Source organism: Cygnus olor, chromosome 2 (assembly GCF_009769625.2).
Source record: "Cygnus olor isolate bCygOlo1 chromosome 2, bCygOlo1.pri.v2, whole genome shotgun sequence".
NCBI classification, from domain to species: Eukaryota; Metazoa; Chordata; class Aves; order Anseriformes; family Anatidae; genus Cygnus; species Cygnus olor.
Genome location: NC_049170.1, coordinates 872,311 through 888,907, shown reverse-complemented (window position 1 = coordinate 888,907; position 16,597 = coordinate 872,311). Strand labels below are relative to the sequence as shown.

The window sequence follows — 16,597 nt, the reverse complement described above, 5'->3', positions numbered from 1 at the left end:
CACACAAAAACTCTTAGTCATGCCAGTCTGAAGAACTAAAGGAGCCTTTTGAATTATTCAGTTTCATGCTTTCTTTAGACTGAAGCAGCACAAAACAACTCTCCTTCAGCAAATACGGTTGGATCCAGACCCATTTTGAAAAGCCTGAAGAGCTCTCTCTCCCTGAAGTCCAGAAAGTCTGAAGAGCCTTTATAAATAAAACCTCATACCATACATGAAATAAGCAGATAGGTGAAAGAGGAGAAATAGCTTTAATAAGAAAAGCACATTTTTAAATGTCCTGTTTTCAAGATACTAAACACAAGGAATGTATGTGGTTTTTTTTAAATAAGAACTTCCTCTAAAAGCAACTTATTCATCAGTGAAGGGGGGTTCGTTAAACTAGTGAGGCAGCAAAGACTGCTAGGGAGGCAGTTAAATGCTCCCACTGTATTCATCAAAATACTCCGAAAGATTGTTAAACGTAGATTACCATTCCCACAGACACGTCATTTTTGTGTGAATCCTCGCAAAATCAGGTACCTTAAACCACCAGACGTGCATCCACTGCAGCGCCACAAGCACTAGATGTTATTTATTTGCTAGTTTATACGTGCAGATTTTAAGTGCCCTGCATGTGCCCCATGGAAGTGAGCACCCATCTCACGGAAGCGAGCATCCAGTATTGCTGGAGCACTCTGAGACGGGACTTTCCTTCCTTCTACTCCTGCACCCCCTTTAAAACAACAAAATCACACGTCTCACTGAAAGCATTTCAGTTTTAATGCGCAAGCTGAACTGATTCTTTGATGGACATGTTTACAAGCATCCATCCCAACAGCAAGGTATTCCAGGTTAAGCCGTCACCTCTTCCAGAAATACCAGCAGGGTGGTCAGTCAAGGACATGCAGTGAGCTGCAGGTATTAACTGTGAACAAGCAGCACAACCCAACAAGATTCTCACCACAGTACCACTCGTGAGAGGTTAGTTTGAAGTGTTTATTACGGTGGTTTATTCAACAGTGATACACAGCTTCACATCATACAAGGCATTGGAATCTGAGAAAAATCAGAAGTGACAGCAGACAAGCTTATTAGCACAGAGGAGTTATAGTATGTTCTGAAAATACTGCATTACCTCCAAAACTGGACAAAATAACATGAGATTTAAACAGAGTAATACATTTGGTAGCTACCCAGCTTTCTGGAAAAAAATATACAAAAATAAAGACACACTCTCTAGCATATTAATTTACTGCACTAAGTTTTCAGCAAGGTGCTTGTACATTTTCTGGGGGTGACCGAAGACGCGACACGCTGCACTGACCCCCCAGCATCCCCACCTCCCCTCGCCCTCCTTCCCGCACAGCATGCAGCCCCAGCACAGCCACACGAGCCTTCTGCCCCAAAAAGCACCCCGTCACATCACAGGGCTCGTGGTAAGGAAGGCCGTCACAGAGACACAGAACCAACCAGCTCTTCCTCTATCTGCACTTTCGAGTCAATGTAAACCTAATGACATTTAAAGGAACAAGGATAAAGATATGGGGGAAAAGTGGCAGTGTGATGGAATGAGTGACTCGTGCTAGCATGAGCAGCCGACAGCGACTGAACCCTGGGTGCCCCGCTTTCATTAGCAGTCCTTGCTCTGCTTGAGGAGACGCGGTGCTGGTTCATGGATGGTCGCAAGCCTGACCCCACTGTGCTGAGCCCTCCTCAGCACCGCCGCCACCGCACAAAGCGAGCACAGCTGGCCAGCAGCTCCCTCTAAGCAGGGCTTTAAAACATCGCTGTGCTCTGCTGCAGTAAAGCACTGCGGGGGAAGAGTCTCTGAAAGCTTCTGTTACTCAGTCTGAAAATTCCTCTAATTTATTATTTACTTTCTGTTTCTGGGGCACTGGTGGCTAAGCCCACTTAAGGCAAAAGGTGAGAAAGAATGATTTGTGGCACCAAGCTAAAATGCCTGCAAGCTAGCAGCGATGCTGCCTTCCTCCAGAATCAGCCATGCTAAAAGGTAGTTACAGGAGGTCTTTAAAATACATCTCTCTTTATGGGAACCAAAAACGGGAGGAGGAAAGCACTTCATGCCAAGAGGAAAGGGCCAAACACCCCTCCTTGCTTCACACACGACTGCATCGCACCAGGGGGGCTCTGGCAAGGCCTTGACCGCCTGCCAAAGGTGGAGGCTGCTGGCCTCATGCTGCCACACAGCACGTTTCCAGTAACACCAGAAAGGCAGGGGACACTCTCATGGCCCTCTTTGCCACTGCGGCTTGAGTCCCAGTTACCACTCCGGCTCTACTCCACAGGCAGCGGCCATTTTCGTACTTCAGTCACGGGCTGGGCCCAGCGGCTGCAGGCCTCATGTCGCCTCCATGGTGGCTGTCAGGAGAGGAGCCTGGCTTGTAGGTACACAGGTCCCAGTGCTGCTGTTCTCAGCCGGCAAACTGGCACCACGAGGCTATCAGTTGCTAACAAGTTCCCACCGACTTAGAGAACAAAAGCCTCGGGCCCTGCCGCCCATCGCTAGCAGGCTGATTACACGCCACTCACTGAGACAACTCTGGGCGCTATCACCCTGGGTGGGGGCATGTGAGGGCTTAAAAAGTCATCAAGATTGGCTGGGTCACTATCTGAGAGAGAGCTTCAAAGAGAACCTTGAGGTGGTGTAACCCCAGCACTCACTCACGGTGCAATACTCTTGCAGGAAATGATCAGCCAGCCAGCGCCACAACGCAGTCAGGTACTAGCAGGGCACTGGGAACATTCACGTGCAGGCCATTCTCTTCACAAAGTGAATTCTTTTTTAGGCCAAGTTCTCAGTATAAGAGCTTTTGGCAATTTGGAGAATCATGTTCTGCCTCTGGATTTTGATTCAAATAAATCCTGTACTTGACTTGCCTTCAGTACCTGATAATTTTAACTGCACAACACTACTATCCTCAAAGAAAACATTTACTGGTCTACAGAAAAGTCTGAGCTTGCCTCATTTAAAATACTAGGTAGTGTCTCAGTTATTCCCTTCTCCTGAACTTTCTCTCTTAATGGTAGTAACTAATACTTCTGAAGACAGCAGGAATTGCAAGGGGCTGGCTGACCTCCTGCAATTCTGCTTCAGGTTCAAAGAGGCACGTTCCTTTTGATGTTGCTGGAAACTGCCGTAACTATTTCAGCCTAGATTTAGCAACTTGTTCATGGGTCTTTTGTTTCTCTCAGAGTTGGAAGGGGCAGATTTTTTGACAGATTTTTTTCCATGGCAGGTAAAATTTCATCCAAGTATGCTGTCATACCAAAATGGAGCTAAAAGCACAAAGTTAAAGAAAGGCTTACCTCCAAGGTTTGTGAGAGGCAGTACAATAACAAAGCAAGCCTACGGAGGCAAGAAGCTGGGGCTGGTCATTCTCCTTTATACTCCCAGTTGATGGCAAGTGCTTGAATCCCTCATTCCATTCCTCACAAACCAAAGAGGAACCTCTTGTACCTCGGTAAACAGGGTTATTCCTAACCTATTTTTCAAGTCTTCATAATAAATGTTATGAAGTGGAAACACTCGTTTTGACGATGACAACATTGTTAAAGATAAAAACCTCATATGAGAAGGTTTCAAAGCAGCAGGGATAAAGGCAAGTAGCATTATTCTAGGCTGTGGTGAGCAAGGGGAGAAGGGAGAGGAGCTGCAGTCATGGTGCACCCATCCACATGAAAGCACAACTTTAAGTTTAATAGCAAACCTTCTGTTATTAAGCATCCATGAAAAAAGAATTTAAATTAAATTTAAAGGTGGTTGAACTGAAAATGGAGCTGTAGTTGTGATTTGAATACAGTGGGAGTGCTGAAATAGTGCAGTTAAAAACCATCATGCACATTTGTGCTTACACAAAGAAAGGAAGGTTTCAACAAGCACTGCAGAGCAGAGGGAGGAGGAGAAGGGCTGATCGGCCGACAGCACAGCTACCCTTTGGTTTCTTCTACACGTAAAGTCCCAGGATGTAAAGCAAGAGCTCTGTAAAATGCTGAAGATTTTAGAAGTGTAATGGCAGGTAGAAAAGTACATTGGTCTTGTAACAGTGGCAGCCCCAGTGTTAGGAGACAGTCTAGGCTTCTAGGAGGAGAAAATAGAAGAGAGGAAAAGAAGTAGGAGAGGGAAAAGGGATGGGGAAAGGGGCAAAAAAGCGCAAGTCATTAGTAAACATGAACATTCAGGTAGCACACTGCACAACAAGCAATATTTCATCTAGTGCAGCCAGGAGATTTGCCAAAAGCCAGATTAGAGACACGTGATATTTTGCTTTTACAAGTGTCCGAAAATACATCACTAGCCATGCTACGGCATGACATTGTGCCACATGCAGAAATTAGCTGTGATAAATCAAGATTAGTGACAAATTGCTATCAGAGAGCAGCAGCTCAGGATGTTGCTTGTAAGCACAATTTGCACTGAAAACGGTTACAAACTATTTTTGTGACCTGATCTCAGAGGAGAGAGAGACAAGCAGGCTGCCTTGGAGAGAAAGTCCATCTAGGGGAAGTATGGACCCGAGAGCAATACTTCCCCAGGTTACTTATCTTCCAACAAGAATGAGAGGTATCAGATTCATCCATTTGATTGTCCTTGATGGATTTCTTTCCATAAATTTGTCTTTTTTTAAAAAAAAAATATAATTCCTTCGAACTCTGGGCAAATATCCTGCAATAAGGAGTTGCAAACATTGCACTGTTCAAAAGTTACTTGTATGTATTTTGCTTTAAACCTGCTGTAGTTTTACCAGGCACTTTGTAGCTTTTGTTTTGCACGGTGAAGGTTAACAGTCATCCCGACCCCATTACCTGCGTGCTGTCAGTGACCACCAGCTATTCCCCCCACCAGCGACCACCAGCTATTCCCCACAGCCGTGCGGGGCCTGGCCCCGAAGGCCTGCTCTCCTATTTGTCCTTATAAGGAAGAAAAACCCGATAGATGCTTTGTGGGCAGGCTGAGGGCCCGAGCCCGAACTCCTGGTCTGCAGCTCTCCAATTCTCAGCAAAGCAAAACAAAGTAAGCCACCCCCCCCAACCCAAATAAACCAGTGCCCCACCAGGCTCAGCCCTGCCAGGAGCCCGGCCCCGGCTCTCCGCGGCAGCACGACACGAAGGCTGCTCGGGGCCCTCACGCAAAGGCAACGTGAAGGCAGCTTCCCTACCTCTGCTTTACGTTCTGAAACACCGAGCTCCACACATCCCTACAGCCGCCGTGTAAATACATCATGCTGTAATAATTCAGAGGTTAACATCGGTTTTGCCCATGTTAGAATCGTTCTGGATTTACGCCACCTTCTACATTAGCAGGACTTCGCGTGGGGCAGCCGGTCGGGAGGCAGCGCGGGCTGCCAATGCAGCACTAAGATTTCAGCCCGAATTCTAGCCTCTGCATACACATACACCAGATGTCTGTAGATTATGTTGCATGCAATAAAACATTAACAAGTCAACACCTTGTTTTATTTGATAGGTGAAAAACGTGTAGCAATGCTTCCTGGGAGACCTAGCCCAGAGCGATAAGCAAACGTTTGTATTTTCAAACAGCCTGACTACAGTTTCTCCTTTACCTAAGGCGTTTCAGAATCCAGCCCAAACACAGCTCTGCTTTTAAAAGCTCTCTGTAGCTCTTAGCACAGCTTTTCCCAGCAGAAAGCTGAGTTCTGGGAGCATCGTCCTTACCCCTCTCCCAGCTACTCCTTTCCTACCTCTGCACCGGGCCCACACTGCACAATCCATGAGAATCACCTCAGCTTCAAAAAGACAAATCAGGAAGCAGATCCAGTTGAAAACAAGCAAGCCAGCCAAAAACTGAGGGTGGCTTACGGCCACGGACAAAAGGATTTAGGCAGCACCACCTCCCAGACGCAGAAGCAGGCCCTACCGAAGTCTGTCACCTGCCCCGGAACAACTTCCCTCTATTTCTGCAGAGCGTCAACTCTTCAACTCTCTGAAAAAAAAATCTCTACTAGCTGCTTTAAAATTAGCATTTATCACTTACTCTCAAATGCATAAGCACTGATTTTTTTAACTATTCCATATGGAAGAGGGTAGGGGGAAAGAAACCATGAAGTAATTGTGTAGATCTTCTGTTATTCGGAAAAACCTCATTAACTTGATGCCTGTGACTGTTTCTCTTTCGACACACTGTTTCTACCACTTTGATGTCACTTTTAGACAGTCTTCAACATGAAAAAAATTAAACCCCACCCCACAAAGATGGAACATATGAATAAATTAAAAGGCTGCAGACACATAAAAGTATCTTTGATCAAAATTGTTAGCATCTAGCATGTGAAGAGTTAAACCTCCAGAAAGCTAGTATTAAAAAGTATCAACCATTTTAAAACACGAATTCAGAAGTTCAATAAAAAAAATACCAATGCATTTAAGTAGTCATACCTGACGTGTCGTAAGTCTGATTTTATTACGTACTAAATAGAGAGGAAGTATCCTTAGGGAGGTTCAGAAGTGTCCTTAATTTCAGTTTTACAATAAATTACAAAAGATGCACTGCTTTCTTTTGACCAGATTTACAATGGCAAATTAAGCACACAGCTCACATTTTAAATTCCCATCCTCAATAAGAACACACTAACTAGAATCGAAAAAAAGGCATTTTTCATTCATCCTTGTCTCTCCCACTCCTGTTAAATTCACCACGATCTCCTGGATTATTTCTGTCTCGGGGCTGCACCTACGGACTAGCAAGGCTGCAAGCGCTGGGAACATCGCAAGTCTTAGCGATGACCTGGCCTGCTAAAGCTGAGCTGGAGATCACTGAAAGGGACACCACGAGAAAAGCACTTACCGTTTCCAGGATGACAGTCAGCTCTATCTACGGCCTGTCAAAGCCCACACCTTTCCCACCAAAAAATAAGAATGTTTCCAGTGGCTCATACATACAGACTCGGAGCTCAGTACTGCTCATACTGAAGAGTTTGGCTGGATTTGATAGGAAAGCTGATTCACAGCAAGAACATCCCATAGGAGGGAAATGGCATTTGTCATTAAATATAACTGTTAAAGACAACGAACTCCAGCATATGCTATGCTGATAGCAAGATCAATTACTTTCCAGATTCCTTACAAGTCTGAAATATTGGTCCACTTAATTCGTAACAAGTGTCTTGCAGAATAAGGTGGCCTCCTGCTGTTCCAAAGACCTCAGTTTCAGCTTTGGCAGCACACTGCTACAGCAATTATTATGAGCAACTTACAGAAGGGCAGTTTAGGGTGGAAGGAGCTGGAAAAGCACAAGAGGAGCTGCAGAATGATCAGAGCAGCATAATTTCACTAGCAGCTATGTACTGAATGAAAAAAATGCATCAAAGGATGACGTACTCAGAAGAAACCTCGCCGTCAGTCTCACTGGGAACAGAAGTCATAAGGGTCAGGATAGAGCTCAGGTATGAGTGTTATGGATTCCCTGGAAAGCCATCAAGGTATCCGTGCCCTAGATGTTACCTTCCCAACATTGGCCACGGATAACGTACACAGTGCCTTCAGAGTGGAGTGCTTTATGCATATAAGCAATTTCAAACCCAAAAGAAAATGGAAGATTTACAAAGAATTTGAAACAAAATATTTAATTTAAAAAACCCTCTGTGGAGAAATAGTAGTTAAAGACGACTGCATTTGGTCAAAACGAGGTTACAGCTGTTCCAAGGACAGATACGGGCAATGATGTGATTCATTCAGACGTTAGGCACTTACCTGGGCGGTGATCTTCTATTCCATGGTCACCGTTTTCTAGAACCGTTGGCCCAGAAGCTGAAGTATCTGCAACAAATCATAGGCAACGTTGGTACTGGATGAAACCAATCTTAATCCAAAAAACAGAGCAGCACTGGTGTTATCAAACACAGCTATGGATTTTTCCCCAGATTCATTTCTAAAATGAAGGCACCCACATGGCACTGAGCCTGTGCACCTTGAAACCCAAAAGGAAAAGCTGTTCAATCACGGAGAGACCCACGGCACAGTAACGAGAAACTTAGCTATTCGTACCATCACCCCAAACAAAGCCTTCCTAAGGGCCAGCACTGGACCACTGGGACTCCCGATTTCCTTTAAGGGGTGTTCTGTGAATTTTAATCCTATTCTAAAAACACAGGTCCTTTTTGCTACGCTGCATAGAAATACTTATGGGAAAGAAAAGGCTGCTTTCAGTCAAAAGCTTGTAATCTTCCGCACAAGATTTACTCTAAAGATGCTTATGTCTGACTTCCTAAAGCAACTTTACTCCAAATGGAGCATACACAGAGGTGCCCGGTGCCTCTAGTCATTCAAGTGTTCTTTACAAGTCCTGAGGCCTGATGGGCTGCACCCACGAGTGCTGAGGGAGCTGGACAACATCACTGTGAGGCCACTCCCGGTTATCTCTGAGAGGTTCATGGTGACTGGAAGAGTTTCCTGAAGGTTGGAAGAAAGCAAACATCACTCCCATCCCCAAAAACAGCAAGAAAAAGGATCCAGGAACTACAGACCCATCAACCTCACCCTCTACCACCTTCTACCAGGGACTGAAAACCTCCATTTGTGTTTTGACAGCACATCGCTAAAGCAAACTTCAGGGAGAGACTTAGAGAGGGGTAGGTTGGGGTGGAAGACAACCAAGTACAAAAGCTTGTAAGACAACGACCACCAGGAGATTTACTCTTTACAGGACTGAATACATTCGAGGATATTCTCAGTTCCAAATCTTGTTCCAACACAGAAAAAATTCATGAGGTACTGGGATTCACGCACTGAACTTGGACAACATGGCAGCAACACGAGACCTGGTGAGAGTTGAGGCACTTCAGAATCAAACAACTAAGCTCTAGTCTCGACTTTGCCATCTGCTCAATGGGCAGAATTTAATTAACATACAGTAACATGATTTTTTTTAAGAAGCACACTTCTTGTTCTAGTAAGCAAACAGTTTTTCCTGTTCATCAAAATACGCTGGTGAAATCCTATATTCTCCCCCTAACCTTTACACTGGGCTGCTGAGAGTCAATAACTATGACCAATTTGGCAAACTGCTTGAGGATTTATTCTATTTTTAGCATGTGAGATCAGACTGTGGTCCTTGCAGAAGCAGCTGGATTAGGCCAGTATTAGTACTAGTGCAGGCTGCCAGCAGCACAGCGTTTCTGTAGAGCACCCCCAGGACAGGTGAACGTTACAAGGCCGTTTACATAAATTAAATGCATCGTTCTTGCAAGAAGCACCAAATCTTAAGATGTTCTCTAATTTCTTCAATAAGCTCATCTTAATCTCCATGAATTTATGCTGTTTCAGAGCTGGAAAAATGGGAGAAATCACTCCACGAATGACACCGTAGTGCGTTAGTTAAGCTTAACAAGCGGCACAAGTCCTAACAGCAGTTCAGCTCCTCAGGACGTTTGTTCTGCTTACTGTGAGCCACTCCTCAGCCTAATGGCTACAGAAACCTAAAGGCCATTCAAATCAAATCACTCTCCAAAAGCCAGCTGGAGATGCTGCTGTCCCTTCCCTGAGCCCAAGCCATTTTAAAACAAAGCTACGTCACCAGTGGACGTCAGGCACAGCACTTCAGGGCTTCATCCAACTCGCGGTGAAGCGAAAGGGAAGTCTTTCCAGTTACTTCAGTGGCTCATGCTGGTGTTTTACAGAAATCCAACATGAACTTGCCAGACAGCTTATAGAAAAACATACACCTACATCCTTTTCAAGTAGCTGAAAATACTACAGGAATCCCTGGACCTGTTTCTTAGCAGTTAAACACACCAGCTCCTCCTGCTGTCAGTCTTCACAAGGTCTGGTACTTACTGTAACAGCAGAACAGGCTGAGCCAGTAACTGGGAAACCTACTGCCAGTCCCTGGATTTGCTCATCAGATCACGCAAGGAGAGATCGGGGTCACGGGGTGGCTCGCACAACAGCTTTGCAAGCGCCAAGAGGAAGGCCGGGTGTCTTGGGGAACAGCGGGGTCTTACAAGGGATCTCCAAGGAATTACGCAGAAGCCACTGCTCAGCCCAAGTGCAGGAGCTGTGAGCTTTCTTGAGCGCCGCTCAAGCGGGTGCCATAACACTGGTTTAATGAAGGCGCTGGCGGCACCGCTACAACCGCGGCTTTGGAGGCTCCAGTCTTCAGTCACAATAAACGTGCCAAGCGTCTTTTTGTGGTGGGGACGTGAACAGCATCCCCATTTCTGCCACCCACGGACACTTCAGGAGCTTAATCTGCAAGTGAAAACTTGAGCACAAGTTCTGGTTTAGGCTGGGCACGATCACGCTGTGCTTTGTGCCATCCGAATGTGAACGTGACGCCTCGCTCAGCCGACCGGCCGCTGGGAGGTCTCTGCTCCTGGTGCCACTGCCATTATTTATGCCTTAAAACCAGGACTCTGGTTGATTGCAAACATGACTAGATACTGCAAATTCCGTCTGTCTGCGTACTTTCAATACTCGCTTCAGGTTGCAAAAGCGGTCATCTGTAGCCTGGGCTGGTAGCGCGCGTGGATGACCAGCTTGTGCGCACCTGGGGACAGCTTCCACCCAGCGGTGCTCGTGGCAGTTCGATGCATTTCGGCTATTCAGACAACAAACACTTCATCTGAAGAAAACTTTCGTTTAGACTGACCTCCTAGGTAGCAAGTGATCCAAGCCAGCTCTCTGTTATCAAAGCCAGGACTAGGCACCCTCCCCTACCAAGGGCTCTGCAAGTGTAAAATGAAACCAGAAAGCCACCAAAATGTTACTCAAGGCATGGCGTTTGAGTCTTCTGCTCATTTGGGAACCCACCGTTAAGCCCAAAGCCTCATTTTAATTTGGCCAGTTGAGTGTTTGATTTGGAGAGACCTTCCCCTGAAGGTGAGCCCAGCACACGTGTGCAACGTGCTTCCGCGCTGCCTTGGCAGGATGATGAGCAGGTGAAGTGCTTTCCTTTACAGTCTGGCTCCTTTGGAAGACGAGCTTCCAGAAAATCAGGTCAAATCAAACACGCGCTTCCATGAAAAGAACTCCCAGCAGTGGAAGGCTTTGATTTTTATGCCTCTGAAGGTCAGCTCCTTTGGAGCAATCACATTTACTTTAGGTAACCGAGTGCAAGTGTGAGAGCACCCGGCAGCCTCCGGGCCAGGGCTCCTCCCCTTCATATTCTAAATTGCTTAAAACCAAAAACCATGTCAAGATGTTGTAACTACATAATCCTCATCAGAATCACAAGATGGTATTTGCATCTGGCCGGTGGATCAAAGGATTGTTTTTATATAAACAAATTTAAGGCAGCATTTGCTAAACCCATAATCTGAAGCAAACGGGCAGTGCCGATACAACCCCTAATCCCCAGGGGTGCCTGGGCACGGCGCACACGGCAACGTAACCGCAGCTCAGCGCGTTCCCACCGGCCGTGCCGGAGCACCCAGGGGATACCGGAGGCCCGAAGGACACCAGAGCCCAGCGGCCAGGCTGCGGACACGGCCCCTTCGGCTCCACGGTTCACCAGCCTGTCGCTCCTTTGGGCGCGCAGGCTTGGTTGGATGCAGCTTGTCAGAGAGCTCGGATAAAAGACATGGGTGGGAACAAACGTGCTGATAAACTGTGCACCACGCAGTCAAAACTAGCTGGAAACTCTGAAATAAGAAGCTTAGGCTGCTTCAGTTCAGACATTTAAATATTCTGCCTCCAAACAGCTTCAGAACAGGCGTCAAGCTCATCTTCCGGAGTCACCGTAAGGCGGCTCACAGCTCGGCTTGCCTGACGGCATTCCCGTAGGATGTAAGCACTCGGATCACATTTTCAAGCTTCCCCTTCTAACCATCAGAATTAAAGACAATTTGACTTTAAAGGCAACCAAGGCTCGCTAGGTTCTGTGTTTCTGGGACGCCAGGGCGTCTGAACACCAGCATTACCCCAGTGATCCCGAAGTCCGTGCAAAACGACTGCCCTAAAAAAATCAAATCATTCTGCCTTGTCAGCTAACCCAGCTAGATCAATTGCACCACTTTATTTCAGGAAGCATTGAAAACATGTCAAGAACACTTTGGCTTATCAAGACGATGCCTAAGGCTCCCTGCTCCTCGAGCAGCAGGAAGGAACCAACCCAGGGCGCGGGCGGCTTCGCAGGACTGCTCAGGAGCATGCAGCGGGGCAGCGCCTGGCCTCTCGGGACTGCCTGCACACTTTGGGTACAAAGCGCCCGACAGAAACCCTCTGCAAGGGGCACGGGCAGATTAAAGAGCTCGGACCACTTGGTTTTGTACAAAGATTCACGCTAACCAGAGGTTTTACCAACCTGTGCAGGGTGGGGACAGGGACTCTGAGAGATAGAAGGTGTTTAAAGCATCGTAAGAGATCACAATGCAAGTAGCTAACGTTTGCTGTCGTTTTTAATCCCTCTGAAGCGCAGGGGCACGTGGGGCACCCTCTGTCCTCAGCTTCATCCCTGCAAAAGCAAGGCCTGCTGGCCCCTGCAAGAGAGGGGCTCGCTCCTACTGCGGAAAGGGAAGCGACGGGAGGGGAGCGCTGCGGTTCGGCCCCAGGTTCCAGGCCCTGGGGCTGTGATTCGTTCCCGCACCAGGAGGATGCTCAGCTCTGCTCAGCTCAGCTCTGCCCTGCTGCGCAGCGGGGTCCGGCCGGCAGCACCGCACAGCGCCGGCAGAGCCATCTCGTGGCGGCGCGCGCGCCTGAGAAGCCCCAACGTGACCGCCCGTGGCAAATCCAGAGGCCTTCCTCCAGCACTCGCACCATGCCCAGGATTTGCTTTCCTCAAAAAATCACCTCCAGATTAGGGAGCTGGGCGAGCGTAAGAGTGCAGGACGTGAATGTCCTCATCAACACGCCCGAGGCCACGAGCAGCTACGGCGCAGACCCAGCTTCGTCCCCAGCTACACGATCCAGCCGTGCAGAAACGCAGTGTGGGTCCTCACCCGAAATACATCGCACAGGAGCGCTGCTGCCTGCTGAAAGCTCTTACGGCGCTGCTTTCCCTCTCAGCTGGCACTCACTCCCACCCAAAGATGCACAGCCCTCACTTTAGGTGAGCCCAACGGAGAGCTGCCTTCGTGTTCATCTGGAAACTGCTCCGCGACTTCAGTGGGAAGCTCTGCAGCATCCCCCAAATTCCTGGGGACAAAACCTTGGACTTGAAGTGGTGAGGAAAGCTACCTGCAAACAGCACAGGAAGCCTTGCATGCACCCATAGCAATCCTTCAGCATTATGTAAAGACCGCAAGGTCATAAGAGGATTACCCCAGAATTCGCCAAGTTATGATGTCCAGCCAGGTGCTAGAAAGAATAAAACCCTTTCCAATGATACTTTAGAAATTAATTAAAGTTAAAGCTTTACCTGGGACACATTCAGTTGACCATACAACTGCTCATCACCTTTTCTTCCTCTTTATCTCTCTGCACTTGGAGTTTACTGGTCTAAGCTGGGGCCCATCTGACCGTTACACTTGCCTGATCCAGCTCCCAGGTTCAGAAATGAGTGCAAAAAAAATATCCTCAAGCGGCGATGGAATAGCTCGAGCCCGACAGGACGTGCGATGAAACCTCTTCTGACTGGGGAAAGGCAACGTCAGTAGCCGACACCATGCTGTCGGACCACATTTGTGCCTTTCAGCATAAATAAACTAACAGGCAGGGGCTGAAGAGCCCCATCCATGACTGCTGCTCCTCTCCCCGAGGAGAGCAGGGCGCTGGGCAGCCGGGGAGGCAGAAGCTTTGCGCCCAGTGCCCCCAGGAGCTGCAGTGGAGGCCTCCCCTCTGCACAGCCTCACCCCGCACCTGGGGCTCGCGTGTTTTACAGCCCCAGCAAAAACAAGGACATCAAGCTTTACCTTTTTCTTTTTTTATAAAATCTTCTATAAATATGGAAGAAATCTCACAGAAGAAATAGGGATCCTTAACGCTTCAGGGAAAAACAGATTAGACAAATTAAGACGTAACAGGATCAAATGCTAAGACTCACCTGCAGTAAACTGACACCACTATGAACTGCGGAGCCTGGCAAACCCCGACCGCCCCGTACGAGGTGGCAAAGCTGAAAACCATTACCTTATCCCCTGCAAGCAAGCAAGCTCTCCAATTCTGTTAGTTACGGTCCTGTTTTGATCTTGCCAGAGATTTAGATAATGCTCAGACTTGTTCTCCAGCTATCCCAAAAAAGGGAGAAACCGATCTCCAGACCGGGAAGACAGACGCAGGAACTGCAGCCCCCCTTGCCGAGCAAGGAGAAACAAGTCCTGCTCGAGCACACCGGCAGCCAGGGGAGGCGCTGGGGAGGACGAGGGGGGTGGAAAAGCCAGGAGATGCATACGGGCAGTGCCTGGCCCAAAGGAAAGACGTGTCAGCGCTCTCAAATCTTTGCCTCCGTTCTGCCCGGGACCTGCCAAGTCTGCTCCCAGGGTAGCTCAGCGAGTTTTAATTACTGAGCAAACCCAAAAGGCCTCGTTGCACCTGCTTCAGGAGCCTGAAGTTATTTGAAATACCGAGTCCCGATGGTACTGGTCAAGGGATGCACATCTGGGGGGACCTAAGGAACTTTTACTTTAAGCTGGTAATACAACAATTTTAACAGTAACTGGAAAATGCTGGTGCTGAGATAGTCTAGAATCTGCAACTTAAAGAATAAGGAATTGTTTTAAGATATTCCTTAAACCACATGCAAAAATGTTAACAAGTCTTCATGTTTCTGCAACGCTGAACTACAAAATAGCTGTCATTAGAGTTCCTATAATAGAATATGATAACACGCATCTGAATAGACCAAAGCTCCAAGTTTTACAATCTCTGCCCACTTCCTTCCTTCCTAATTGTTTGTTACAATTTAATGAACTATGCTAGCACAGGAAAATTCTAAATTACATTTTCTATACTACAGGGCACCTGACTCACTTCTAAACAATGCAAATAAGTGCCTTAAAACAGAACAGAAATTCCCTTTGTGTAAATCCCCACTCCATGCTCCTGGAGGTCTTATTTATTCTGATGGGTGATCATTACAGTTCTCTGTACTTCCCACCTTCCTCAGCATTAGTGAGCAGGAAGATTAAGGCAAAAAAAAAAACAAAAAACAACTTCTTCTGAAAGAAATCCCCAGGTTACCTCTTTAGGAGCAATTTATTTTTTTTTTAACGTAGCAGAGATCAAGGGGAAAAACAAATAGAAGTCAAAACACTACATATCAAAGGTGACTAGTTTCAGGGGGAGGGGGAAAAATTGCTGAGAAATAAACAGTGGAGGACCCCTCATACCTCACTGTTCTTTTTATCCAGCCAGGGAAGTTCTCTGTTTAAACCTCTCCTTTTTCTAAGTAGTTTCTGATAAGGTTACTGACACCAGTAAGTATCAACTGGGCCAGTAAGAGTTGAGAGCCAGTAGATACACCACCACATTTCACTGTATATACATGTGCAGCACGTACATGGCAGCAAGAAATCAAAACAAGCAGACCCTTGGATCAGCGGACAGAAGCAGCTTTAGCTGTTAAGCACTCGAGGCTGAAGCTCAGAGCAGCAGGGGCCTTGCGAAGACACTAACCTGCAGACCGCACCAGCAACAACAGCTGATCTTTATGCCTCCACAAAGAAGGCACAATATGCCTTCATCTCCATCTTTATGCCGGTCACTGATCGTTATGCCTTGGACTTGCTGTTATCTGGAGTGGCAGTTACCAAACCTTGCACTATCCTAGTATTTTGAGATGGACAGGACTGTAAATATAACAACAGTGCGGCGTTCACACACTTCGGGCAGTGCTTTCTCTGAGAAGCCCCAGGCAGCCCACAAAGCATTCATCTAAGCAAGAGCGTCTTCTGCCGAGTAGGAACGATCGCTTATTTTGCAGGCTGAAGAACCGAACAGAAGGCAGAGCAGAAGAAGAGACAAATTTGATCTCAGTTCTTCGCTCTTAAAATAAACTGTTCAGACTAAAACCAGCAACACATACAAGTCCTGCTTCGGTGGGCCTAGCAGTAACACAATAAGCAAAAGCGTTCTGCGATGCTACGCGGTGAAGCTCTCTGTTCTGTACTAAGACACTTACGTTCCACCTGAATGCTGTCTGCATGGGCTTTGCTTTTTGGTTCCTGGCTCCCAGCTTTTGCATCGTCATCATCCAGCAGAGGAACATAGTCTGTTTTGTTTACTGTTTCTCCAACCACATCGTCAAACTTCTCTGCTTCCAGAGTGGCAATGAAGTCCCTTTTCACTTCTTCCTCAATCTCAGGAGGTGGCTCTGTCAGAGCGTCTGCGAGGCTGAGATTGTGATCCAAGTCAGCCATGTTTTAGCACCTCTGCAACCTACAAAGCGATTTGGGGAAGAAGAAAAAGAAACAAGCATATTTTAGTAAGAGACCTTTTAAGCACGCTTAGTTTTGCTGTCAACAGTGTGCCTCCTGATACCTAACACAAGAAGTAACAGTCACTTTAGTGCTCAACAATTCCCAGATGTTTACAAACCCCCACCACACTACAGAGGCAAACAAACAAGCCAGATCACCCGAATCGTGTCATGTTCAGGCAGTAAAACCTACCACGTGATGTTTTATCAGAACCTTAAAAAAAAAAAAAATACCTGTCCAGCACAAACACAATCTTATATTGATTTGTGCCCTGCCCCAGATCTGCG

General features: G+C 47.0%; 1 protein-coding gene across 50 annotated transcripts in view; it reads right to left on the bottom strand.

Moving 5' to 3' along the window:
• The window catches only part of MAP4 (microtubule associated protein 4), a 154,573-nt gene that overhangs the window by 88,086 nt on the left and 49,890 nt on the right, over nt 1-16,597 (bottom strand). For all 50 annotated transcript variants that reach the window (XM_040549235.1, XM_040549250.1, XM_040549223.1 and 47 more), the window contains exons 3-4: nt 16,013-16,269; nt 7,711-7,776 (exon numbers count right to left, since the gene is read on the bottom strand). In XM_040549235.1, the coding sequence (XP_040405169.1) occupies nt 7,711-7,776; nt 16,013-16,250 (304 nt within the window). In that variant the 5' untranslated portion in view covers nt 16,251-16,269. The remainder of the gene's footprint in view (nt 1-7,710; nt 7,777-16,012; nt 16,270-16,597) is intronic.